Raw genomic sequence first — 24,271 nt, 5'->3', positions numbered from 1 at the left:
GCTCCCTGGGGGCAGCCATATTGGCGCGAGCGGTGGCCGAAGAGGTCCAAACTTATTCGTTGAGAATTTGAGAGATTATTGTGTCCTGCCCTAGGGGGCGTAAGCGAGGCGGAGCCTGCAGAAGTTGGGGAGTTTTTCTGGGTCATCGTAAGAGTCCCTGCAAATTTTGCTCCCACGCCAGAGCGCGGTAAGTGATTTTAAAAACTCTCTTGAGTTGTTCAGGCAGAAAACGTCCCCGCCGCTGGTTCCAGTAGGGCCGAGCTTGATTTTGGTTGCCCTCCTTCCCTGCCACAGCCAGCGCCTAGGGACTCGCCACCCGAGTCTCTCCCCTCTAGGGGCTGCAAGTTCCCACCCGTAAACCACCTGCTGGTCCTGGGCTCCCAGGCTAGCGCTCCGCGGGACGCTGGTTGTCCCCTCCCCGGCCCAGCCCGCGCCATCCGCTCGATTTTCCCTGCGGCCGGCGCCTGGCTTTGGGGACTCCTGCAGCAGCGCGCCCCGGATTGCGGGGCCCTGCCCACAGCTCCGCTGAGGGAGATTTCTCCCCTGAGATCCTTACACCTGCAAGGTTCCCGGGGCTCTTCCCGCCCCACTTCCTCCAGCTTCGCGGTCAGGATCGCAGTCTTCATTTTGGAGAGAAATGCATAGTTTTATTGGCCCGGTGGCCCCCACCTAGAATAATCTTAAAAAGAAAAAAATTACAAAACGCCCTGTTAGCATATCGTCGGATGTTTATGGAGTTTCCAGAGGAGTATAGTCTCGGTGACCAGAGAAGGCGTGCTAATTAATGAGGGAACCATTTAATGGCTAAAGTTTCGACTGCTTGTTCACAGATAAAGAAAATAGCTGTGGGAGTCCAGCTGAAGCCACTGGGGCTTTCCGTGTCTGGTCGCCCTAGCAGTCTACTCCCCCAGCGCAGGAGAGCATCCTGCCCTGTTCCATACAGAACCTGGAGGGATCCAGAATTCTCCTCCTCCTGCAAGCCCTTCCTTAGCAGAAGTGGGCGCTAAGATTCAGTCTGTTAAGTTGCCTGACAAGATCCCACAGCCAGGGCGGCATCTGTGGCTCAAGGAGTAGGACGCCAGTTCCATATGCCGGAGGTGGCGGGTTCAAACCCAGCCCCCGCCAAAAAAAAAAAAAAAAAAAAAAACCACCAAAAAAAGGTCCCACAGCCAGAAGAGAGTAAGAGACTTTCTTTGACCATTTTAATTTTTTTCCTTTTTTTTTTTAAACCATATTCTTACTTGAGTCATTCTTGATCAACATTCTTGATCAACCAACCCCAGCAGTACATTTTGCAATGATTGATTTTCTTTTCAAGTTTTCATTGAGAGATTTTTTTTTTTTTTTTGGCCAGAAATTCTTCATTTTACTTCTTTTATAATGTGGTTTTGCTCTGGTTCTGTGAACTGATCTGCTCATTCTATGTTAAAATATATTAATAACATTTTCCCCATCCCTTTAATTTTCAAGCATAGCCTGGCAAAGATGACTGAGGATGTATTTTAGACTTTATATATCCTAGAATTCATAAAGTGTAGTTGTTAATATTTTGGAAGTAAAAGGTAAAACCCAAAATTAACCCCAGGTACTCCAAATAATTTTTAAAAGTTGATATTTTATAAGTAGAAAGCACAGCTTAATTAAAATATGCAAGCAATGGACAGGTCTGCCTTGTCCATTTTGAGACCACACGTGATTTAGTCTGGTTAATGGTCAGCTTATTAGATAATAGGCCTACTGGGAAGGACTCCCCATGTTCTTCCAGTTAATCTCCAGAAGAATCCTGGGCTAGGGAGTGCAGTCCCCATTTGATAGGTAAGAAAATATTAATTTGCACCATAGAATCATGTCCTTTGCTTTTTTACTGCCTTCTCAGACTTATGAGCATTAGAGAAATTTCAAACCCTAAGCAAATGCCTTTATTATAAGATATGTGATTCTGCCTACAGTTTGATTTTACATTTCTAGCTCAATCCACCCCACTACCATTATTATAAAATGTCTTGCTAAGAAACCTCTCAAACAACATTCAAAGGATGAGATAAAAACAATTGTACAGAAAGTTTAAAAAAATATTTTTTTAAATCAGCTAACAACATTTAAGTGCATGACTTGGGATACAACTTAGCTTCTGTGTGACCTTGGCCTACTCTCTTAACCTCTGTCATGTTTAAGATGGATAATACTTTTATTTTTACTTTTGCTTAACATAACAGTTTGAATAACTCTTCTTTACCTGTTGTGAGGGTGAAGGTGAAAGACTTATGGTTTTTTAGAAGAAATCAGGTATTTGGGGGGTTTATCTTAATTGCTATTAGTGTTTTATCCTTTTTATAATTCCCTTTGACATAGCACTTGCATTATGAAACAGGTGATGATTCAGCAGGTAGGTGAGTTCAAAGGTATTGAGTGCAGATTGGAGCCTGATCATCCAGAATGGCAAAGTTCAATGGGAGGTAAAATCAACAGAAGCAAGGTACAAGCTGGCTAGGGTAATACGGCAGTTCTGGGCAAGGCAAGTGTGTCTTCCAAGTGTTAAAGATGAATCTTTTTGTTCCTTTGTTGCTTTCTCCCAGCTTAGCCAAAATGTTGGAGGAAGATACATGTGTTGGACACAAGATACAGATTCTATCAGAGGAGTTTTGCTTTTATTAGTGCTGTAGTTTTTGAGGATAATAGTGATGTCTGTTGGTAGAAAGATAGATGCCCGTGTTTGAAAGTAAGAAGGAGGAAATGAGTAGATATTGAAAGTGGAAAAAGAGCTGAGCACCTTACCCGGGGTGTGTGTGACAGTAAGTGAGAGCTGGGGCTGGGGTGGGACATTTTCTCTTTGACCTTTGTGTCCTCTGGGTTTAATACGATGCCTCAAATACAGTTAATGTTCAAAAAAAACATGCAGAATGAATAACAACCAACGTTTGATATTAACATTTTTTTTAAATGATTATCTAGACAGAATTCTTTCAGGGTAGGAGCTTGTTTTTATAACTTGAGTCCTGTAAATAATCACATTAAATTAAAGATGATTATAGAATTATAGAATGAAAGGTATTTTTATGAATAAGACATTGGGAAGAATAGAAGGGAAGAAACAGTGCTACCTGCTGTATCTAGGAGCAGACCTTTGTCAAGTTCTTTCTGTGCTTGTTGCTTGCCAATAACTATGAGTAGGAACCCTCTGAAAGTTGACTGCCTTGCACAAGGTTACATGATTAGCTGGGAATCACACCTAGAGCTGACATATTCCCAAACCCATACTCTTTCCGTAACACCACGTTGAAAATAAAAAGGAAAAAAAGCTCTGTGTTCTTATTTCCACTGTAGAAAACTCTCATCTGGGCAAACTTTTCTTTCTCTTTTTAAATTTTCTTTGTACTTTTATTTTCTCATCTAAGAAATTCCCAGCTTAAGTGAAGACCTGAATAGAAATACAGTGCTGGGTGGGACTGGGCTGCCTTTCCTGTCACTCTGACGGAGCATCTGCTCCGAGACGGCCTGGCCTGTTCCATAGGGCAGTGCAGTTTTAAGCCCTTACCTGCTTCTCGGCCCTCCCCCCCTTTCTTCCTGCAGACTGCCCTTCTGGATATATCATTGCTAAACAACCTTTGGAAATGTCACTTTCCTTTTTGTGCTAGCCACTGCATTAAAACATTTTAACTTTAAGGGTTTTAAAATGGCATAAACTTTTGATTAATTATATCAGGAACTTTCCATCAATACAACTACCAAAATGCTTTTGATTTTTCCCTTGTCTGTTGAATGACATTTTATGGCCAGTGTTCTGAGTGGTCCTTTGCTGAGCTCTGGGACAGTAGAAGCCTGAATTCTTTTATCTCAGGTGCTAGTTTCTATAGCTCTTTCTGATGTTTAAACTGCTTGTGGTTGAGGAAGAAGTTTTTTAGATGGAGGCAGAATCTAACTATATTTGATTTGGTTAATTCAACAAATTGTAGTAAACTACCAGTTAAATTATGGGGATACAGTCAAAACCCTTTCACTACATAATTAGTAGTAGGTATTTAAACTATTAAGATTTATTAAAACTGTGTAGTAGATAAATGTGTTTCTATTTCTATGTTTGGAATATTTCATAATCAAGCAAAAAAAGGGCTTTTCTTCTAATGTTAATAGAAATTAGCTCCTCACTTTCCCAAGATATTCTAACCCAAGCTCGCACAGAAGAAAACCTGAGGTGTGGTATCATGCTATGTCTGTCCAGATGTTTTTGTTTTCCTGTTTGATTCCCTTGTCCAAGGCATTGAATCCCTACAGGAAGTAGGGTGAAGTATTTTGCTTTGCAGATGAAGGATTTTTGAGATGAAAGGTCCTTAAACATGAAATGAGATCAGTGGTAAGCTCATGATTTAAGTTGTTGTTTGAAAAATTGTTTGATCTCTTCCCTCCAAGGGAAGTAACACAGTGATAGCCCAGATACTATGACAATACCATTAATTTTTTTTCTTGGTATCTAGATCACCATGACGACTGGACAGAAGTTGATGAGAGCTATTAGAGTTTTTGAATTCGGTGGACCAGAAGTGCTGAAACTCCACTCGGACGTTGCAGTACCAAGTCCAAAAGACTTTCAGGTGGAAATAATTACTTTTCTCAGGCAGTAATTACACTGAAAGTGAGTCTTTCACACATCAAGTCAATGTTCAAAAGAAACAGACTCTGAGTGGTTTTTAAAGGCATTGAATTAGGACAAAATTTACACTATTGTATGAATTCTGACAAAGTTAACATACCTCTGATCATTAGTGAAGCAGACATATGAAAAGCGTAACTTCTAGTTTTAAGAAAAATTTCTGAAGTAGAGAATCATTTATATAGTACAATGAATTTTTCTGAATGGAGTCATAAGTAGTTTTTAATAAGTTCTTCCGAAATAAACTGTCATGATCATTATTTTGTGTGTGGTGGGAAAACAAATTTCTTCTGCATTTATACTTTTTTATATGTGAGAATTTAAGTGTAGAGTGTAATCATCTCCCATGACTTTAACGATATACTTTAGATTTAAAATTATGCCTTTTTATACTGCACCTTCTATGACTCCCAAGTCTCATTTCTTAGCAAGCCTTATGAGAGTTTTTACAATTTGGCTCTAACCTGTCTTTACAGATTGATGTGTTATCACTGTCTCTCCACATAGAGATTGAATGCTGTAACCACATCAAACTTCATCCACCTATTCCCCAAGAGGCTCTTTCATTCCTCTATCTTTCCACATACGATTTCTTTTACCTGAAATGTCCCTTTTCTCCATTCCTAAAGAATTATTTCTCATCTTTGAAGGCCTAGCTCAAAGGCCTTCTCTTATTCTTACATGGGTACCCGAAGTAATCATTCTGTGTTAATTAAGGTAACATTGTCCCTGTGGTAGTCTGTAATCTCATCAAAATAATAATGGTTCAACAACAGAAAATAAATTATTTCTTTTCTCTCTCTTTTTTTTTTTTTTTTTAGAGACAGAGTCTCACTTTGTCGCCCTCGATAAAGTGCTGTGGCATCACAGCTCACAGCAACCTCCAGCTCTTGGGCTTAGTGATTCTCTTCCCTCAGCCTCCCAAGTAGCTGAGACTACAGGCGCCTGCCACAATGCCTGGATATTTTTTGTTGCAGTTTGGCCGGGGCTGGGTTTGAACCCGCCACCCTTAGTATATGGGCCAGCACCCTACTCACTGAGCCACAGGCGCTGCCCAATAAATTATTTCTTATTCGCTAAATTCAAAACTTATGAAATGTTGATAGGTAGCTGTCCTCCAGCAGTAACTTAGGGACCCACGCTTCTGTCATCATGTGGCTCTACCACCTCCCACCCCCATCTTCTGAGGTCTCCATGGAAGAGGACGAGCACAGTGCAATGGCCTGGGAAGGTTTCTATGGGCCCCACCTGCGGGTGGCTGTCATCACTTTTGCTGACATTCCAGTGTCTAGAACTCATCCTTGGCTCCTCGTGGTCATGTGAAGGAGGCCAGGAAGTACTGCTCTCCCCGTGTACCCAGGAGGAGGAGATGGGTTTGATGAACACACAGAGGGCTCTGCCACACATTGCTTAAAATCATTCTTCCACTGTTTTCCCAGAATGTTTTTAATACAGCACATAAGGCATTCTGTCTTATTTACTTATATGTGGGTTTGCAAAACTAGAATGTGGACTTGTTGATGGCAAGGACTTTGTTTTTACCCCATTTTCCATAGCTCCCATAATCAGCACAGTGGTGGCATAATCCTGAATGAATACCCAAATGCTCTGTGTGAACTAAAACATGTTGTCATCACAGGTTCTAATCAAGGTCCACGCCTGTGGTGTCAACCCTGTGGAGACATACATTCGCTCTGGAACTTACAGTAGAAAACCACTCTTACCCTACACTCCTGGCTCAGATGTGGCTGGGGTAATAGAAACTGTTGGAGATAATGTGTCTGCTTTCAAGGTATGACATCTTTAATTATTTCCATTAATAATATTAACTTTTTCTTTTATTATTTGAACACAGCTTTCAAATGTCTCTGTATTTAAAGCTTTAAAAGGACTTGCTGCACAATTCCTGCCACTTGGGGGACTCCTCTAGTCAAAAAAGAAGTTGGTCTTTTCCAGAAGCCTTATTTGTTTGCATTGAGGGAATAGAGAAGGGTAATTTCTGTGCCTTCACATCGCCACAGAATGAACTGTGATCTTTTTGATTTAATACAGCTGTATAAGGAAAGAGACCAAACAAGGAAATTACACTACTTCCTAACTCTTAATAACATATACGCCAACATAATTTTTAATTCCTTTTGTAAATTTGGCTTCATAAAATAAAGGGAAAATTAATTATTTTGAAGTGTAAGTAAAATATGAAAAAATGCAAAGTCCCTTACAGTTCTGGAGCTCTGATTGAGACCAAGGTCAAGGAAAGTGTTATGATCCGACCTTGTGATCTTTAGACCAAGAGATGTACAACACGAAGTGTATTCATAGCCCACTCATGTCCCAGCTTCGCTCCTCATAATTCCTTGACCTGCTCAACTTTGCCAGCACATTTACCAAAATTGGGATGAGACAGAGAAGATTAATGTGCCCCTGTGCAGGAAGACGGGGACGTTTCTCCACCTTTCCACTCCCTAGCCGGTGGCAACCTGGCTTCTGCCCCCAGTCTCTGCACTGAAACGATTCTTGCTAATGTCACTAATGGCCTCTATATTGCTGGAGTTAATGGGCCTTTTTATGTCATTATCTTTCTTGACTTCTTTGTGACATTTGACACTCTCAGCCACTTAACTTTTTCTTGAAAAAAACAAAACACAAAAAAACAAAACTTCAGCTTCCGTGGCATCGCTTTCTCCCATTCTCCTCTCTGCTTCCTCTCCGAGCTTCCGTTTTCAGGCCTCTTTTTCTCTGGTGTCCTCCAGTGTCGGTCTCCCCGGGGCTCCGTCCCTGTTTGGACTTGTGCTCTTTGTGTTCTGTACCTGAGCTCTGCGCTCCCTTCGTGCCCTCTGTGAGCAAATGGGATGCCTTAATTTTCTGCCAAGCTGTGGGTCTCAGGGCACACCAGTGTGCAGCACTGGCACCGAGCCTGAAGCTATTCTTAATTTCCCCAACTTAGGCTCAGCACCTGTAGCTCAGTGGCTAGGGCACCAGCCATGTACACTGGGGCTGATGGGCCCAAACCTGGCCTGGGCCTGCCAAACAACAAGTCAACTACAAAAAAAAAAAAAAAAAAAAAATAGCCGGGTGTTGTGGCAAGTACCTGTAGTCCCAGCTCCCTGGGAGGCTGAGGCAAGAGAATTGCTTAAACCCAAGAGTTTGAGGTTGCTGTGAGCTGTGACGCCATAGCACTCTACCAAGGACTACACGGTTGAGACTCTGTCTCTTAAAAAAAAAAAAAAAAAGAAAATTTCCCCAACTTAGACAATTCCTTTCTTTTTCTTGCACCTGTCTTTGGTGGCTCATCATGTCTGTTTTACTTTATAATTATTTCTATCCTTTTCTCTCCCCCTCTAGTTTAGCACGCTTGAGACTAAGGACAGTGCCTTGCTATTAATCTTCATTCTATAATTCAAATGTTTAAGGTGTCTTGAAATCAATTCAACATGTTTTTAGGTTGTAAAAATAAGATTAACCTTAACTAGTTGGATGCGACCATCTGTAGGCACCCATGAAGGGGTGGTGCTTGTTTTGGACTCTTAGGTATCTTTTGCAAATTTTTTGTCTATCCCCCTGTACATTTTGAGTTTTCCTTATTATAGTACTAATCGAAGTATACTGGACAGTCATTGCCTTAATGTTTTGCCTATTCTAGGGAATATTCACTTGTTTTCAAGAATGAGGAGTTAGGGCAGGCAGTGGCAGTGGGCACTCTGATTTCCCGTAGCATGCAAATCATGTATTAGATGGATGTTTGTTGAGAGTTTGCTGTGTTGCTGGTGCTACAACCAGTGAAGAAGCCTGTCTGCCCTCCTCCTGTGTCAGGATCCTGGTGTGGTTTCTTGCTTATGGGTGTATGCATGAGAAATGATGGCTCTGCAGGGGTGAGGAAAACCCACAGGAAGTTGTCCACAGCAAGGGTTTGGCAAGTTTCTTCTTCCTAATATTTTGAGCAGAAGAGAATAGTTTGTATTGACTGCTATTTACTAACTGCTTGATCTGGGGAAATTACTGAACTTCTTTGTCCCTGATTTTCCACATCTGTGGAGTGGAATAATCTAAAATGGAGATAATAAAAGTGCCCCTCTCACAGGCTACCGTGAAGGTCAAATTTGATAACAGTCTAGAGACACTTACTGCCGTGGCTGGCATCGTAGCTATCAAAGGTAGGTTATCAGCATTTATTATGCCCTTTAAGTGCTTTTCTCCTTTTATTTTTTCCTGTTTCCTTTAATTTTTCTTCTCATTGCTTCCCATTAATAAAACATAAAAAGTGTTCAGTATTTTCAAGTCATTTTTATGGGACCCTACGATGCAGAAAGCTGTTTATCTATACTTATTTCTTGTTATAAGGGTTGCGTTATAAAGGATTGTACTTATCTTGCCATTATTTTGAAGCCCTGATTTATTAATCTATCTGTTCCCCTAGAAAGGTGACAGAGTTTTCACGACCAGCACGATTTCGGGGGGCTACGCAGAGTATGCGCTTGCTGCAGATCACACTGTCTACAAACTGCCTGAAAAACTGGACTTCAGACAAGGAGCTGCCATCGGAATCCCGTATTTTACAGCTTACCGAGCTCTGATCCACAGGTAACCACACTCTGTCAGTTTCATAGCCAACACCAAAGAAGGCGCTAACTGCTTTCCTTTCTACTGTCACCCATTCATCCATCTATTATTTTTGGTTACCTGTTACTCACCATGAAATATTTATGAAATGGAAACTGTGCTAATTTGGGGGAACGTGCTAATCACCGAGGATACACAGAAGAGCAAACACTGTCTTCAAGATGCTTCCAGTGTAGTGAGGGGAATAGACGGAGAAGGAATAATGTGTATACAGCAGGTAGATGTCTGGTGGCAGACATGTGCAAAGGGATTTATGGGATCGCAAGGGTGATCCCTGTGCTAATGAGCTGTAAGACTTGAATCAGTCAAAAACTTTGAGGGCAGCCAGTTAAAAGTATAATGTGAGGTTCCTACACTCAAACCCACTGGTTAGTTTTCATGACTGGTACCCAACAATCTACATTTTCATTTTAGTCAAATCCACAAAGTATTTGAAAAGGCTTAGAGAAAACTCCCCCAGGGAAGGATAGCTGGGAGGGGAGAGGACGTTCTGGACAATGGGAATAGCATGGTGCATGGGAAAACACCCTGGTGATTAGCGAGAGCAGTTTGATTTTGTTGGATAGAAGATTTCATGCTAAAGAATAGGATTGAAGCATAGTAATTTCTCAATAAATGTTAGCTGTCTTCATAAATAGGTAGGATTGAGGTTGTAAAAAGCTTACTCCTTGTTCTGTAAGGGGTTGGGGGTCATGAAATGTTTTATTCAGCAGAGTATTGTCATATTTGTATTTTTTCAAGTTTAACCTATCTGGAGTGTAGATTTGAAGAAGGAATGGGGAAAGAGGAGGTCTTAGAAGAGTCGGCTCTAGATAAAATACTCACAAGCCAGAGCAAGGGTCATGGGATGGCAGAGCTCAAGAGGAAAGGACCGGTATTTAGTGCAGGTAAATGAGCATTTGGTGATTGTGTGCAGGTGGAGATTGAGGGTGAGGAGAGTTTGAGAGGATTTTAGGCAGCAGTTCTCAACCTGTGGGTTGTAACCCCTTTTTAACAATGAAAATATATTGCAGCATTAGGAAGGTTGAGAACTACTGACTCACGGCCTTCTACCTTGAATCCTGTCTAACTGTGACAAAGAAAAGGAGGAGGTGTAGGTGAGTCCAAAGATAGTCTGCTACAGCATTTCCTCTTGTTTAGTCGGGGGTCAGTCGGTCTTTGTTCTGTGCAGGCCTTTGACTGATTGGACAAGGCCCACCCCACTGGAGAGGGTCATGTGCCTTACGCAGAATCCACCAATTTAGATGTTAATCTTGGCTGGGCACAGAGGCTCATGCCTGTAATTCCAGGACACTGGGAGGCCTCGGCAGGTGGATGGCTTGAGCTCAGGAGTTTGAGACCAGTCTAAGCAATAGCAAGACTCCTGTCTATGCTAAAAATAGAAACATTAGCCAGGCATAGTGGCAGGTGCTTGTGGTCCCAGCTACTCGGGAGGCTGAGGCAAGAGGATCATTGAGCACAAGAGTTTGAAACTACTGTGAACTCTGATGATGCCATGGCACTCTATCCAGGGTGACAGAGTGAGACTCTCTCTCTCAAAAAAAAAGTTAATCTCATTCAAAAAGTACCATCACAGAAACATCTAGAATGATGTTTGAACAACTATCAGATACCTTGGCCCAGTCAAGTTGAGACATAAATTAGTCATGACGATAACTCTGAGTAAGGATGGAAGGGTTACAGCAATGGGGATTCAGACAAGGGCGGGCCTGGTGTTCCGCACTTACTCCAGGTCTGGGCGGTTAGGATGATGTGTTCTTAGTATTTGGAGGTTGTTTGTAAATTTTTTTTGCAGTTTTTGGCTGGGGCTGGGTGAGAACCCGCCACCTCCGGCATATGAGGCTGGCACCCTACTCCTTTGAGCCATAGGCGCAGCACTGTAAGATGTTTTTAAAAAATTCACTGGGAAATATTTCAGGTCTCATAGTTTAACATTATTAATCCTGTCCCTTTTTTTTTTTTTTTTTTTTGTAGAGACAGAGTCTCACTGTACCGCCCTCGGGTAGAGTGCCGTGAGGTCACACGGCTCACAGCAACCTCTAACTCTTGGGCTTACTCGATTCTTTTGCCTCAGCCTCCCAAGCAGCTGGGACTACAGGTGCCCGCCACAACGCCCGGCTATTTTTTTATTGCAGTTCGGCTGGGGCTGGGTTTGAACCCGCCACCCTCGGCATATGGGGCTGGTGCCCTACTCACTGAGCCACAGGTACCGCCCAATCCTGTCCCTTTAACATTTATACTTTACTTTTTAAAATATCAAAGTTTTTGATAATAGTTATCTCAGTTTATCATTCAAACCATCAATTTAACTCCTTCTCCTCAATCCCCTTAGCTCCGAGCATATCAGCAGATGCTTTGCGTGCCTCTCACTGCTGCCCTTTGTCAGCTGTTGGCACACAGCCGGGAGCAGGGCTCCGGGGTACTGTGTCCTTGTTCCTGGGCTGGCGTAGGTCTGCGGGTGTGGCTCTAGGAAGTAAGAGACGCCCCAGGAGTGAGCCTGGGATCACACAGCATCTGCTGGCTGTGACACGAGCACCCCTCCACCTGCAATAGCAAAGCGTCCCCCATGGTCTTGTTGCATGTCCCTTGTTTTCAGAATATAATAGAAAAGTAGTAGCATGAACCGGAAGGAAAAAGAATGTGTCATTTTATTGTGACCTTGGAACTAAGCCATAGCACAGAGGATTGGAAGTTCCTCTGTGCAGGGACTTTAACCAACCGCTTGGGGTCTGGCAGACAAAGGGAGAAGGCCCTGAGAAATTTACACATACACACACAGTGTAAATTCTGACCCAGGAGAGACAACACCGTATCAGCCCCTCCCAAGGCTAATGGGTGCCTCTCAAGCAGACTATTCAAGGCCTTTTATTGGGGATTTGGGGGCATGCAGATACAGAGGAAAAAAGTGAGAAGGTAACAGTTATATGTTTCAATTAAACAGGCATCTTTTGTCCAAAAGACTGAGAAAGCTATCAGGCTGAAGAACAGAGGAGGGTTGAACTACAGATCAAAGAATACTTGGGGTAGAATTTAATTAGGGAAAGTTACAGTCCCCAAGTTAGATAGCTGCAGCTGGGCGGTAGTTATCAGTTGTTTTCTAGCTTTATTTATATCCTTTCTCTAAGCTGCTGATCTCTATCTAGATATTTTCCACACTAGTTTCTTATCCATTCTGCTGGACAGTCCAGCCCCCTCTGACCACCTTAAGCGCGCATCACAGTGGAGGGACAGAGACTCGAGGCCATAACCTACACGAGTTCTCAGGGTCACCAGCTTACTCTGGCTTTCACTCACATTTCCTCAGAGGATCTGGATGTTTTAGGGAGAGACATGGGAACCTTTGTGACAGGATGGGTTGTATTTCTTACTCTGTTACCACTGTTGACTCAGCATTGCTTTCTGAATGGGAAGTTAGCAGCTGGTGCAACCTCATGTTCAAAGGCCTAGAATGTAAACAAATACATATTTCTTACCCCTGGCAAAATAGAGTCTAGCAGCTGCATTTGCGTGGACATTACTCTGGACCACAGAATAAAGACTGAGCTATGTAACAGATGTGCTTTGAGACACTTTCTGTGGAAAAGTGGGAGTGAGAGACTCTAGGCTCAACAGTTTCACTTAACTTACCTGCCCAGCTGCAGCCTCTCAGAAGTACCACCGCATTGTGATCCCAGCATCCAGCACTGTCCCTGCATGTAAGGACTCCATGTAAACATTTTTTGGAAGAGATCAATGAATTGAAGGTTTTCTTTTATCTGAGGCTCTAAAAGGCATTGTAGTCTGGAGAATGTTTGGAGTGGTATATCAGGATGTGTTTGCTCTTTGGGTACATGTTAGCTGGAGCAAGGGAAGAATATTTCTTAAAGGTAATAAAAACACTTTAGCTTAATAAACTTCAAAAATAAGGTGATGTAATCTTTGCTTTCTTTTGCAGTGCCCGTGCGAAAGCTGGAGAGACTGTTCTGGTTCATGGGGCTAGTGGAGGAGTAAGTTTATATATATATATATGTATTTTTTTTTTAATAATTTATGTTTAATTAAGCTTGGCTTTGTGGGTTTCATGTTATAGTTCTTTAAGTCATTTTTTCAATAGCCAAATTTATAAATATAGTCAAGAATGCTATTTTTTTTTCTTTGTGTAATAAAGCTTTATAAAATTTGATCTTCCAAAGGTTATTCTTTGTAACCTTTTTTGGTTAGTAATTTCACCGGCCACCCCATCAATAATGTATGCATGAGGTTTCCCACCTGTACTGGGTGTGGACCAAGATAAACCGGCCTTTGTTTTTGCCTTCAAGTAGCATATGTTATAAGAATATTTATTTAGAATTTTAAACAGTTCTTTAAGGTTGATATTAATTCCACATTCCCTTAGATAAGGAAGCTAAGGCTCATTAAAGCTTTACCTGTGTTGCCCCAGACAGCATGGCAAAGCCACACCGTGAGTTCTCTGTCCTTTCTCCTGCCTGCCTACTGTGATTTGATGACATTCACGGAGGGTTTACAGCTTGTCCTGAACACCACACCCCGCACCCCGTGGCTTAAAATGCTAATGGGAGGGGGGAGGGGAAGGAGGACTCAGAGTGTGGGCTATCAGAAATCTCTTCAAGAAACTGGCTGCCAGTCTCCCTCTGAGGAGCTTAGAGGGAAAGTGAGAGCTCGGCTGCTGGAATTTAACAAGAAATCCACATGACCTCCATCCTGCAAGTAGAGGCTTTAGAAATTTTGGAGACAGGATCTGGAATTTTAAAAATAAAGGGCCTGGGGCTAGAGGCCCACCTTGAAGAAGCTATGTAACCCCTTCAGAGCTAGGGAGTCGACTGAAAGAAATAACCTATTAAGTGGTACATGAATCCCTGAATAATGAGTGAATGATATCCCCCAAATGAGAATTGACCTCTAACGGTGGCCAGGAAGTACAGAGAATTCAGTTCGTTTTGTCCCTCTGTTTCTTTAGATAGATGAATCCCCGAGGTTTTAGAACTAGCTCCCCATGTACCTCAAACAGATAATTCTAAAAGATTTCACAGATCAGACTATTTATGTAAAACACCAAGATTGTCTTTAGGGGGCTTGAGAACATAGGACAGATACCTTGTCTAAAACTCCCATTGTTTAAATTCACTGGAGAGGCTATTTTGGGGTTAGATTAAGTTTAACCTTTGATTAACTAAAGGGTCAGACAGAAACATGCATTTATTTAAATTGCCCTAGCTTTCCGAGAGCTAGCCTTGTGATCTATATAGAAGGGGAAAATTTCAGTAGCAGGAGGAGAGGAGACTTTTAAAAAAGCTCTTTATATTCCTTTTACCCTCTTGTAAAAAAGCCTAGTTGCTTCACCATGATTTTCTTTTTTAGAGGTAAAATCCACACTGTTCTCTGAGCAGGCTGAGTTTGTTAAATCTCCGGCTGGCTGGGGATAGGCTGAGGACCTGGTGTGTGAAGTGCTTCTGATCCTACCCATCCGAGGGGAACAGAATGCCACGTTTGTACTTTCTGTCCTCATTTTGTAATTCATATTCCTCTGGGATTATGTTGTGTCTTTAAAATGGTATGGAATTTCTGAACACAGCTATCATCCAGCTATGTTGGTGGGGTGTGCCCTATTTAGTGTTAGCAAAATCAGCCCAAGAAAAACAAGGATAGGTAATGGGCCATAATCTGTTGGAGGAGGATTGCTAGGATAACTGTTGACAAGAATAGAATAAACAGTGCCTTTCAAAGAGCTCTTGAGTGTCCTTTTCAAGCATAAGGAGATATATTTACCTTAAGTCTTTAGTTTAAATTGGGGTTTTATTAGGCTGTGCCTTATTTTTTTTTAAATCTGAAAATGAAAGCAGAAACTCGAAGTGTCCACCTCCTAGTGTGTTGTGTTTTATCTAATCGGATGTCTCTCTCCTTCACTGCAGAGTGACTTGCGTGTGTTTTTTGCTTTGGTTAAGTCAAACCCCACCATAGCCCTACTGAGTTCAGGCTCATTGTCACCAAATGCCATACACTCTTTAAGGTCCATTTCAGGCTTGGGAGTCTGTGATTCTGCTGTAATTTTAATTAGTTTCTATCTTCATTTTCATTTTAATTCTTTTTGTTGTGCCCAACCCAATCTTCCTTCTAAATCACTGGTGATCTATGGGGAGTGGTTTCACACCTCCCCTTCAGGGACATTTGGTGATGTCTAGAGACATTTTTGACTATCGCAACTGGGGAAGGAAGTTCTAGTATCTCATGGGTAGGCATTTCTCAATGCACAGCATAGTCCCCAAAGCCAAGAATTACCTGGTCCAAAATGCCACGAGAGCCAAGTTTGGGAAACTCTGCTTTCATCGTACGATGTCTGACAATTAAGTTCTGAATTTGCCACCACACACTTAGGTTGGCAGCACACAACTCAGGGTTTATCACCTGGGCGTGTCGTTGTGTCACATTTGTGTTCATGTGAATGCTTGCTGAGCAGCATTCCCTGTTGTTGTTGTGGGGTTTTTTTGTGCTGTTGTGAGAAAGATGAAGCTTGCATTAGAACAATGAACATTCACAAATTTCCTGTTAAACTTGGCAAGAATGGAAGTGAAGTCAGGGACATGTTAGTCCAGGTTTATGGCGGTAATGCCATGAAGAAAATTACAGTGCACGAATGGATTAAACGTTTTCTGAGAGGAGAGAAAGTGTCACTGATGAAGAGGGGTCAGGGAGGCCAGGAACAAGCAGAACTGATGAAAATATTGCAGAAATCCATCAGATTGTGAGTCAAAATCGCTGGCTGACTGTGAGAAGCAGAGCAGACCAAGTAAACATGGATAGAGAAGCAAGAAAGTCTTAACTGAAAATCTTGGCATGAGAGAGGTGTGCAAGAGTGGGCTCTTATATCACAACAATGCACCAGCTCTCCCGGCACTGCCCGTGAGGGAGTTTTTAGCCAGTAAACAAATAACTGTTTGGAACAGCCTCCCGGCTCACCTGCTCGGGATCCAGGGACTTTTTCCTTAACTTGAATATAAAGGGAATATATATATTTATACATACGTATAAAAATATATATATATTTATTCTGTCTCTAAAAATATATATATATAATTTTATATATATATATATATATTTTTTTTTTTTTAGAGACAGAATCTTACTTTATCACCCTCAGTAGAGTGCTGTGGCGTCACAGCTCACAGCAACCTCCAACTCCTGGGCTTAGGCGATTCTCTTGCCTCAGCCTCCCAAGTAGCTGGGACCACAGGTGCCCACCATAATGCCCGGCTATTTTTTTGTTGCAGTTTGGCCAGGGCTGGGTTCGAACCCACCACCCTCTGTATATGGGGCCAGCACCCTACCCACCGAGCCATAGGTGCCACCCATACAAAGGGAATATTGAAAGGAAGACATTTTGATGGCATTCAGGACATCAAAGATAATATAACAACAGCTCTTATGGCCATTCCAGAAAAAAGAGTTCCAAAATTGCTGTGAAGGGTGGACTAAACCTGTGTGAGTGCAGAGCTTCCCTAGGGGAGCACTTCAGAGGTGACAGCAGTGATATTCCGCAGTGAGGTATATAGCACTTTATCTAAGGTGAATTCGCGAACTTAATTGGCACACCTCATCATACATGACACTTACCTGCACCGTTCATTTGGCATGTGATCACTAGTATATTTTTTCGTATTTTTATTTAAATATTTGTTCTTTTATTTACATTCCTAAATTACTTGCTAAGCACATTTATCTGGCGTTACTAGTGATGTCATCTGATCTCATGGCTTTAAGCACCGTCTGTAAGATGGTGAGTCTCAATCTTACATTTCTGTCCCCGAACCCTCTTGAACCCGTGCCCGTGTGTAAGTGATGACCAGACATCCTCACATTGCCAGCACCGTGTGACTCAGCGGGTTCCCAGGGAATCCTGGGTGCTTTCACAGTCTTGATTCTGCCTGGTTAATCTGGCCAAAGAGCTTGGAGACATGCTTGATTTCTCTGTTGTACTCACCTATGTTCAGTTAGAGTACTACATCAGAATCTGTTTTTATTTTTTCCAATGCCACTATTTCCGTCCAAGGCAGCTTCACCTCTTGGACGATGTGTCCTACTGGCTGCACTTGATCTTCATGTTCCCATTTCCCCTTCACTCTTCTTTGCGCCTCCCAACTAATAGGCGTGTCCTTTCTAAAGCCTGAATCGCACAGCTCATTCCCTTGCCTGAGCTCTCCAGTGGTTCTGCCTGGTTTTTAATGTTGTCCAAAGCCTTTAGCTTCACCTTCTGTGACCTTCCTGTGTGACTCGGCCTCTCTGCTCAGCATGTCCACTTTCTCACACGTGCCTCATCCCTGAGCCATGTTAATCCTCCTTTGCCCTTCAGATGCCTCAAGAGCATTCCCCCTTCACCATCTCTGGCTGTGCCCTGTGCCTGCTGCATCCCCCACGGGCTGCCCAGACTTCACAGGGCAAGTAGCCTTTCCTAGTGACATAAATAGCCCCATTCATTTCAGAGCCAATAGCCAGTATTATTATTATTTTTTTTTTTTAGTGATTACTATTTTTGGAATTCATTTTACTAATTTATTAGTGTGTTTATTTTCCCCCTCCTTAGAATGTTGCATTAAGTATTGAGTCGGCCGCATAGTAAACACTCAGTGCTCAGCATAAGGGTGAGTTGATTAATTTGCCTGTGTGTCTGTCTCTTCCACCTCATTGATGGAAGCCGTGCATTTGATCTTTAGTATATCATCTGTCTTTCAATCCTCTACCTTTTGTACAAAGCAGATGCTGAGGAAGGGTTTTGAGCCAGTGCTTAAAAACTCACATTGTGCAGTCTTACCTTGATCTAGCTCTTGTTTCCATCTTCGTTATGTGACTTGGGGAAGTTATACTACAGTAGAACCTCTGTAAATTGACCACCCAAGGGATAGTAACAAACTGGTTATGAAGGTGGTCAACATAAGGAACTACGCCTCAGTACGTGGGTCCATGTCCAGTCTATGAAAATTAGGTCAACTTAAGGAGGTGGTCAGTGTAGGGAAGTGGCCTACACTATAGAGGTTCGACTGTAGGTTGAAGGTTCAGTGTCCTTATCTGGTAAAACAGGGACAATAATAGTATCTACTTTGTAGGGTTATTGTAAGGATGGACTTAAGCAGTGTGTAGAAAGTATTTAGTATGGTTCCTGAAATAACTGCTCAATAAAAGCTAGCTATTTTTCATATTTCTTCATTTACACTGTAAGTTCCTTAAGGAGGTCCTAGTAAGTGTTTGCAGGGATGCAGAGAATATGTTACTACTGGGTTATATTTTCTTTTTCAGGTTGGAATAGCAGCATGCCAAATTGCACGAGCTTATGGCTTGAAGGTTTTGGGCACAGCTGGTACCGAGGAGGGACAAAAGATTGTTCTACAAAATGGAGCCCATGAAGTGTTTAATCACAGAGAAGTTAATTATGTTGATAAAATTAAGGTACAATTTTCAACAGTTTCACAAAAATCAAATTTTATTCCCTGGAGACTTATGTGATTTTTTTTTTTTTTTCAGTTCTTTTACCAACTGCTATTTTAAAGTCCTTTGCTTCCTTTCTTCAGCACCTGTATTTTTATGCCTATGTGTGTCTTAAAGTTTTAATTCATTTAAAAAGCAGAGATGTCTAATTTTTAAGCCTTCATTAGCATTCTTATTATTTGTGTGTATTGAATAAAATGTAGCCTCTCTAGAATCTTATAGCTAGAAAAATTGGTGATTTTTAATACAAATCACATTTTAGATAAATCCACAGCTTTGTATTCTCAATATAATTTCTACTGATGTGAATTTTCCATGGAAGGTGAGGTATCTACATATTCTAGCCCAGTGAATAAAGTTTGTTAACATGATGCTTTGGGGGAATATTCATTCCCATATCCAAAGTGGAGAGGTGATGTTTAGTTGTTGCAGGTTGATTGATAAAACACAATTCCAGCAGATTCTGAAGTTCTCCATTTGTGCTATAGGAGCAGTTTATTAAACACTGATAGATCAGTTTATTAAACACTGATCCTCCACCAATTTCCTCATGGTAGAAAGAGTTAGAACTTGTCTGGTGCTAAGTGCTGTGTGAACTAAGTCATGACAAACAAAGATAAAATACAAGAGAGAGTTTATGTTACCACTAAATGGTCTTGCCAAAAAACCTGAACAAAGGCACTTTGTTATATGTCCAGGGAATCTCAGATGCAGTACTGACTCCTAATACCATCATCCGAGAGTAGTTGTGACCGGCACCCAGATATCCCCTTACATTGTACCTATAGGCGGGAGCCCACCAATCCCCCCCAATCCGTTCTCTTTCCCTCCTTTCTCTTTTCTCTCCCCTCCTCCGTCCCTTCCCCCCAGCTTGAATTAAACTGAGCTGTTCTCTTTTGTGGACATGTATTAGTTCATCTACTGACTTCACAGTAGTATTGAGTACACTGGATACTTGCTTTTCCTTTCTTGTGATACTTTTTTACTAAAGAGAATCCTCTCCCACTCTATCCAGTTACTACAAAAGATGTAAAGGCTCTGTCTTTTTCATGGCTGAATAGCAGTCCATGCTATACATATACCAGTTTATTAATCCGTTCAGGGACCTTACCTAACAAATGGTCACCTAACCATTTGCCCCCTCATATTAATCTGAAATTTAAAAAAAGCCCCTAACCCCCATTATCTAAGAATGTATACAAAGATTAAAAATGGGCAGTTATTTTAAGACTGTGGTTTTTGTTTAGCAATAGTCTAATTGTAAGGCCCTGAGGTCTTATCTCTTCCATCCTTCTCACTGATTCCTTCTGCGAAGTCTTTCTCATTCTCAGAAGACCTTCTCTTAACCTCTATCTCACTCCTTTAGCGTTCTCCTTTTACCACCAAAACTTCTTTAAAAAGGGGTGAGTACTTAGGCTTTTCCTTCTCACCCCCCAGCACAGTTTTCTTACATGTCGACCACTTATCCTACTCCTCAGGGGTCGGGGTGGCCTCTCGTTATTACCTGCGGTCTTCACCCAGTCTCCATCCTGATGGCTTTTCCAGGAGCAACTGATTCTGACCACATCTTGAAACTTGCTCTCTGATCCCTGACTATTCAGTTTCTGTCTGCTTCCTCTCCACATTGTCCATAGCTGATGTTCCTTGTCATTCTCCCCGTGGTCACTCATCCCCCCTTCTCCCTAAGGTCCCTCATCTTCCCTGGCACTAGACCTTCCTCCGGTCAAGTCTCCTGTGTGTTGGTTTCTAAACCTAATGTTGAGCTGAGTTTCTTCATGCCATCAGCTCATTAGACGTTGCCGCCCGCTGTTTCCGTAGGACAGACACCCTTGTTTCATTTTCTGTTCCTGTCCTTTGTCGGAGTTCTCTCCTGCGGGCACGCTGGGCGCTCCATTCCCTCAGTGTCATCTGGACGCTTCCTTCAGATGTGCCTCTTCCACTCCTTTCACCACTGGGACTTCATTTAGGCCTGAATTTTTCCAGCCTTGACCATTACTCATAACCTGGCTAATATCTCTTTCTATCCTTTCTACTGTGTCCAAAGTTGTTTGGTTCCTCTCTTAAAAAAAAAGAAAGAAAGAAAAGAAAAAGAAAAAAGTCTCTTGAGAAGTAATTAAAAGGAAGCTCAATGAGGAGAGCAGTTTTTGCCTCTTTTGCCTCCTCCGGAAACAGCGCCTGGCACAAGAATTAAAGAAGATGGGGAATGCAAAGAAAAAGGCCAGGTCCTTCAGCCCTGCGTTCCTGCATCGCTGTACTCTCACGACCTGACCATTCTCCTTCGCCCACCACCCTGCAGCTCCTCCTCGCCGGGTTTCACTCCTGCTCCCGTTCCCACCCTGGGGTTCTTCTCACAGCCATACTTTTCTGTTGCCTCCTTCTCCACTGGCTGCCTTGTGTCCAGCCTCATGTTCCTTCCCTTTTCACTTAGGAAACTATTAATCATCCTTCAGGGTCCAGGTTATCACCTCTGTAGGACTTGGTCTGACCCTTGCTGTCCATCAGATTTTCACATTCTTTGTCTTTCCAGCTTTGTTTTGAGGTCCGTGTGTTTATCTTTGCATTCCTGGTACCCAGGTGCAATCCTCAGCATGGGTATTCTTTTTTTTTTTCCGGTTAAAATAAAATGAATATATATAGATTCATTTTGATATCATATGTGTATGCTTTTTGAAGAGCAAGTGTTGGGTGATGGAAACCCACATCTAAGAGCCCAGAAGAAGGGAACTAGTGCTTCAGGCAAATTCCTGAGCCATTTAGAACAAAACCAGCCCCCCTTACCCCCCCCCAAAATAATAACCATTGTAAAACCAAATAGCAATGATTCTTTAAAAAACTTTTATTTCAGAATATTAAAGGGTCACAAGTGTTTTGGTTGCATGGATGAATTATATAATGCTTTCTTTGCTTTTGTTTTGTAATAAAAAGGAGTATCCCTGGGGGTTTTGGATTTTTGATTTGTTATTTGTTTCTTTATGAAAGTTCATTTTGAAGACAGAAAATTTTCAGCTAAGGAAAAGTGTTTTTATCCTCCAGTTGACTCTAGCACCTGAAAATTCCAAGCAAGTTTTCTTTTATTATAGCAATTTTTACAAATCCTTATCATCATAGATGTTAGGGCTAGTGTCTTAGGTGTATATCATCATTATGTAATTAGATCATTTTAAAATTTGCATTGTTCATCTTAAAAATACAGCATTTTCTATGTCATTTTAAACACATTTCTGGAGCACATGTAAGAGCTATTTTATAGTTCTTCACCTGTATTCTTTCTCTACTTTCTCTTTTATTATGTAGAAATCTGTCAGTGAGAAAGGAATTGATGTGATTATCGAAATGTTGGCTAATGTAAATCTTAGCAAGGATTTGAATCTTCTGTCTCATGGGGGAAGAATAATGGTAAGTCTTTCTTTTTTCCTCTTTACCACTTTAAAGTTTCATCACGATTTAACACTGTTTTGCAGCAATCTTTTAACAGTAGACGTGTTGTTTTTCATAATAGGTTGTTGGCAGCAGGGGAACCATTGAAATAAACCCCCGGGACACCATGGCAAAGGAGTCTAGTATCATAGGAGTTACCGTCTTTTCCTCAACCAAGGTAGGAAAAGAAGTAAGAGTGGTTTCACTAAAACATTGGTACAATTTGCCTCGTCAAGCAGACTGAAAGTCTACATCGATGTTAAACTTTCTTATATGACTAGAGGTCTTAATAAGGATTAGTCACCAAAAGGATAACTAAGGTGATAGTATAATTTATTATCCAAGTCAGGACTTTCGAGAGAGAAAGGGGATACTACTAGTAATTATTTCAGGACAATAGAGTTTTAGAAAGTAACACTATCTCAGGCAAATATAATTTATGGTTACTCTAAAGAGCACTACTTTTTCCATAGTTATGGACAAGTGACACATTTGGACCAAATTGGCACATTTGTAAGAGACCCTTTTTGGAATAACTCATAGATTCTGAAGTTTTTTATGCTTCTGAAAATGAAGTCATATGATGCACTACAAAAAATGGTCTTTTCTTTTCCCTAGGGGGAATTTCAACAATTTGCAGCAGCTCTTCAAGCTGGAATGGAAGTTGGCTGGTTGAAACCTGTCATAGGCCCTCAGTATCCATTGGAGAAGGTGGCCCAAGCTCATGAAAGTATCATTCAGAGCAGTGGGGCCACTGGGAAAATGATTCTTGTCTTATGATGATCAGTTCTTTCGTGGATTTCCTGTGTAATTAGAGGTTATCTTCCCCCTCCAGTTTTACTTATGCTCTTGTTTCTTTAATTAACCTTCCTTTGATTCAGTGAATTTCTTATGTGAAAAAACAAGATTTTTCTTTAGCGAGCAGAGGCAGTTTATTGAGAGGAATAATGTTTATTTTATAGCTGGCAGTATTCCTTTTTTTTGGAGACAGAGCCTCAAGCTGTCACCCTGGGTAGAGTGCTGTGGCATCACAGCTCACAGCAACCTCCAACTCTTGGGCTTAAGAGATTCTCTTGCCTCAGTCTCCCAAGTAGCTGGGACTACAGGCGCCCTTCACAGTACCTGGCTATTTTTTGGTTGTATTTGTTATTGTTGTTTTGGCAGGCCCGGGCTGGATTCGAACCCACCAGGTGTATGTGGCTGGTGCCTTAGCCACTTGAGCTATAGGCTCCGAGCCAATTGGCAGTATTTCTTCATGCCTTCTGTCTCAAAGCAGGGAGTCAGCATAGTAGGAAACAGCCTGTTAGTGGTCATTTGGCGTTGGGGTGCATTCAGAAATTCTGATACTTGACTGATTCCATACCTTTCATTAAAACATGCTAATTCAAAATAAGACTGGTTGATTTCCATGGATTTCTAAGCTTACCTTTATAAAGGCTCATTAGTCTCTGATGAGCCTTAGCCGTATTGGACCTCAGAGATTTCTGGACTAAAAACCCCTTTTTAAAAATTAATTGTATCTGGATCTATAAGACTCTTGGAAAGGCAAGAATAAACTATGTTTGGAGAAATTTGTTAGTTTTCCCAGTAATTTCAAAAATATTAGAATATTCAGTACATTTTTGTTTGATTGCCAATGACCCCGTATGTCTTGTAAGGACGGCAGCCTCGTCTTTGTTATAATGTGATACTAGGCACGCAGTCTCCAAATAGATAATAGTTTTTGACTGATTAGATTTTCAGAGTAGATTTAGTGTTATCTATTTGTGAGACGGGGATCATATATTTAAATTAATAAGCTCACAAATTTGACACATTTAGAATGGTCTGCTTTCGTTTTCACATCATGGTGACCTGCAATAAATTCTGAAGAAAATTAAAAGCCTGTGTTTATCTCGTGTGTCTCTCTTTGTATGGTTCTTGCCTCGCATCATTTCTGTACAGCTCCTAACAGTTACTTCCCAACAGTACTCTGTGCTGGAAATCTTTATCTAGACTCAGTAAAGGGATGAGCTCCTAGAAATCTTGCCATCAATATTGTGTTTAAGGAAATAAGGTTTGGTTATTTTCATTTTTCTTCGTATGAAAACATCCTCTTATCTCATGTTGCAT

The 24,271-nt window shown here is 41.5% G+C and overlaps 1 protein-coding gene across 2 annotated transcripts; it reads left to right on the top strand.

Annotated features, from left to right (window-relative positions):
* Positions 1-47: 47 nt before the first annotated feature.
* Positions 48-24,060, top strand: CRYZ (crystallin zeta). 2 transcript variants are annotated; one of them, XM_053590938.1, is made up of 9 exons: positions 48-187; positions 4,473-4,589; positions 6,288-6,440; positions 9,066-9,229; positions 13,203-13,254; positions 18,554-18,703; positions 22,037-22,138; positions 22,242-22,337; positions 22,778-24,060. In XM_053590938.1, exons 2-9 carry the CDS (start codon positions 4,479-4,481, stop codon positions 22,937-22,939), a joined length of 990 nt encoding a protein of 329 aa, XP_053446913.1. In that variant the 5' UTR covers positions 48-187; positions 4,473-4,478; the 3' UTR covers positions 22,940-24,060. The 2 variants fall into 2 exon arrangements, with proteins under 2 accessions (XP_053446913.1, XP_053446912.1); XM_053590937.1 differs by lacking the exon at positions 48-187 and adding an exon at positions 1,663-1,815.
* The last annotated feature ends 211 nt before the right edge of the window (positions 24,061-24,271 follow it).

Source organism: Nycticebus coucang, chromosome 5, assembly GCF_027406575.1.
Source record: "Nycticebus coucang isolate mNycCou1 chromosome 5, mNycCou1.pri, whole genome shotgun sequence".
NCBI lineage: Eukaryota > Metazoa > Chordata > Mammalia > Primates > Lorisidae > Nycticebus > Nycticebus coucang.
Note: the sequence above shows the minus strand (reverse complement) of the source record. Positions and strands in the feature narration are given on the sequence as shown.

Excerpts from the sequence above, each read along its gene's own strand:
- CRYZ (XM_053590938.1), top strand. The coding sequence starts at position 4,479 with ATGACGACTGGACAGAAGTTGATGAGAGCTATTAGAGTTTTTGAATTC. Across the intron at positions 18,704-22,036 it reads ATTATGTTGATAAAATTAAG|AAATCTGTCAGTGAGAAAGG; the intron begins GTACAATTTTCA and ends TTTATTATGTAG. Across the intron at positions 22,338-22,777 it reads CCGTCTTTTCCTCAACCAAG|GGGGAATTTCAACAATTTGC; the intron begins GTAGGAAAAGAA and ends TCTTTTCCCTAG.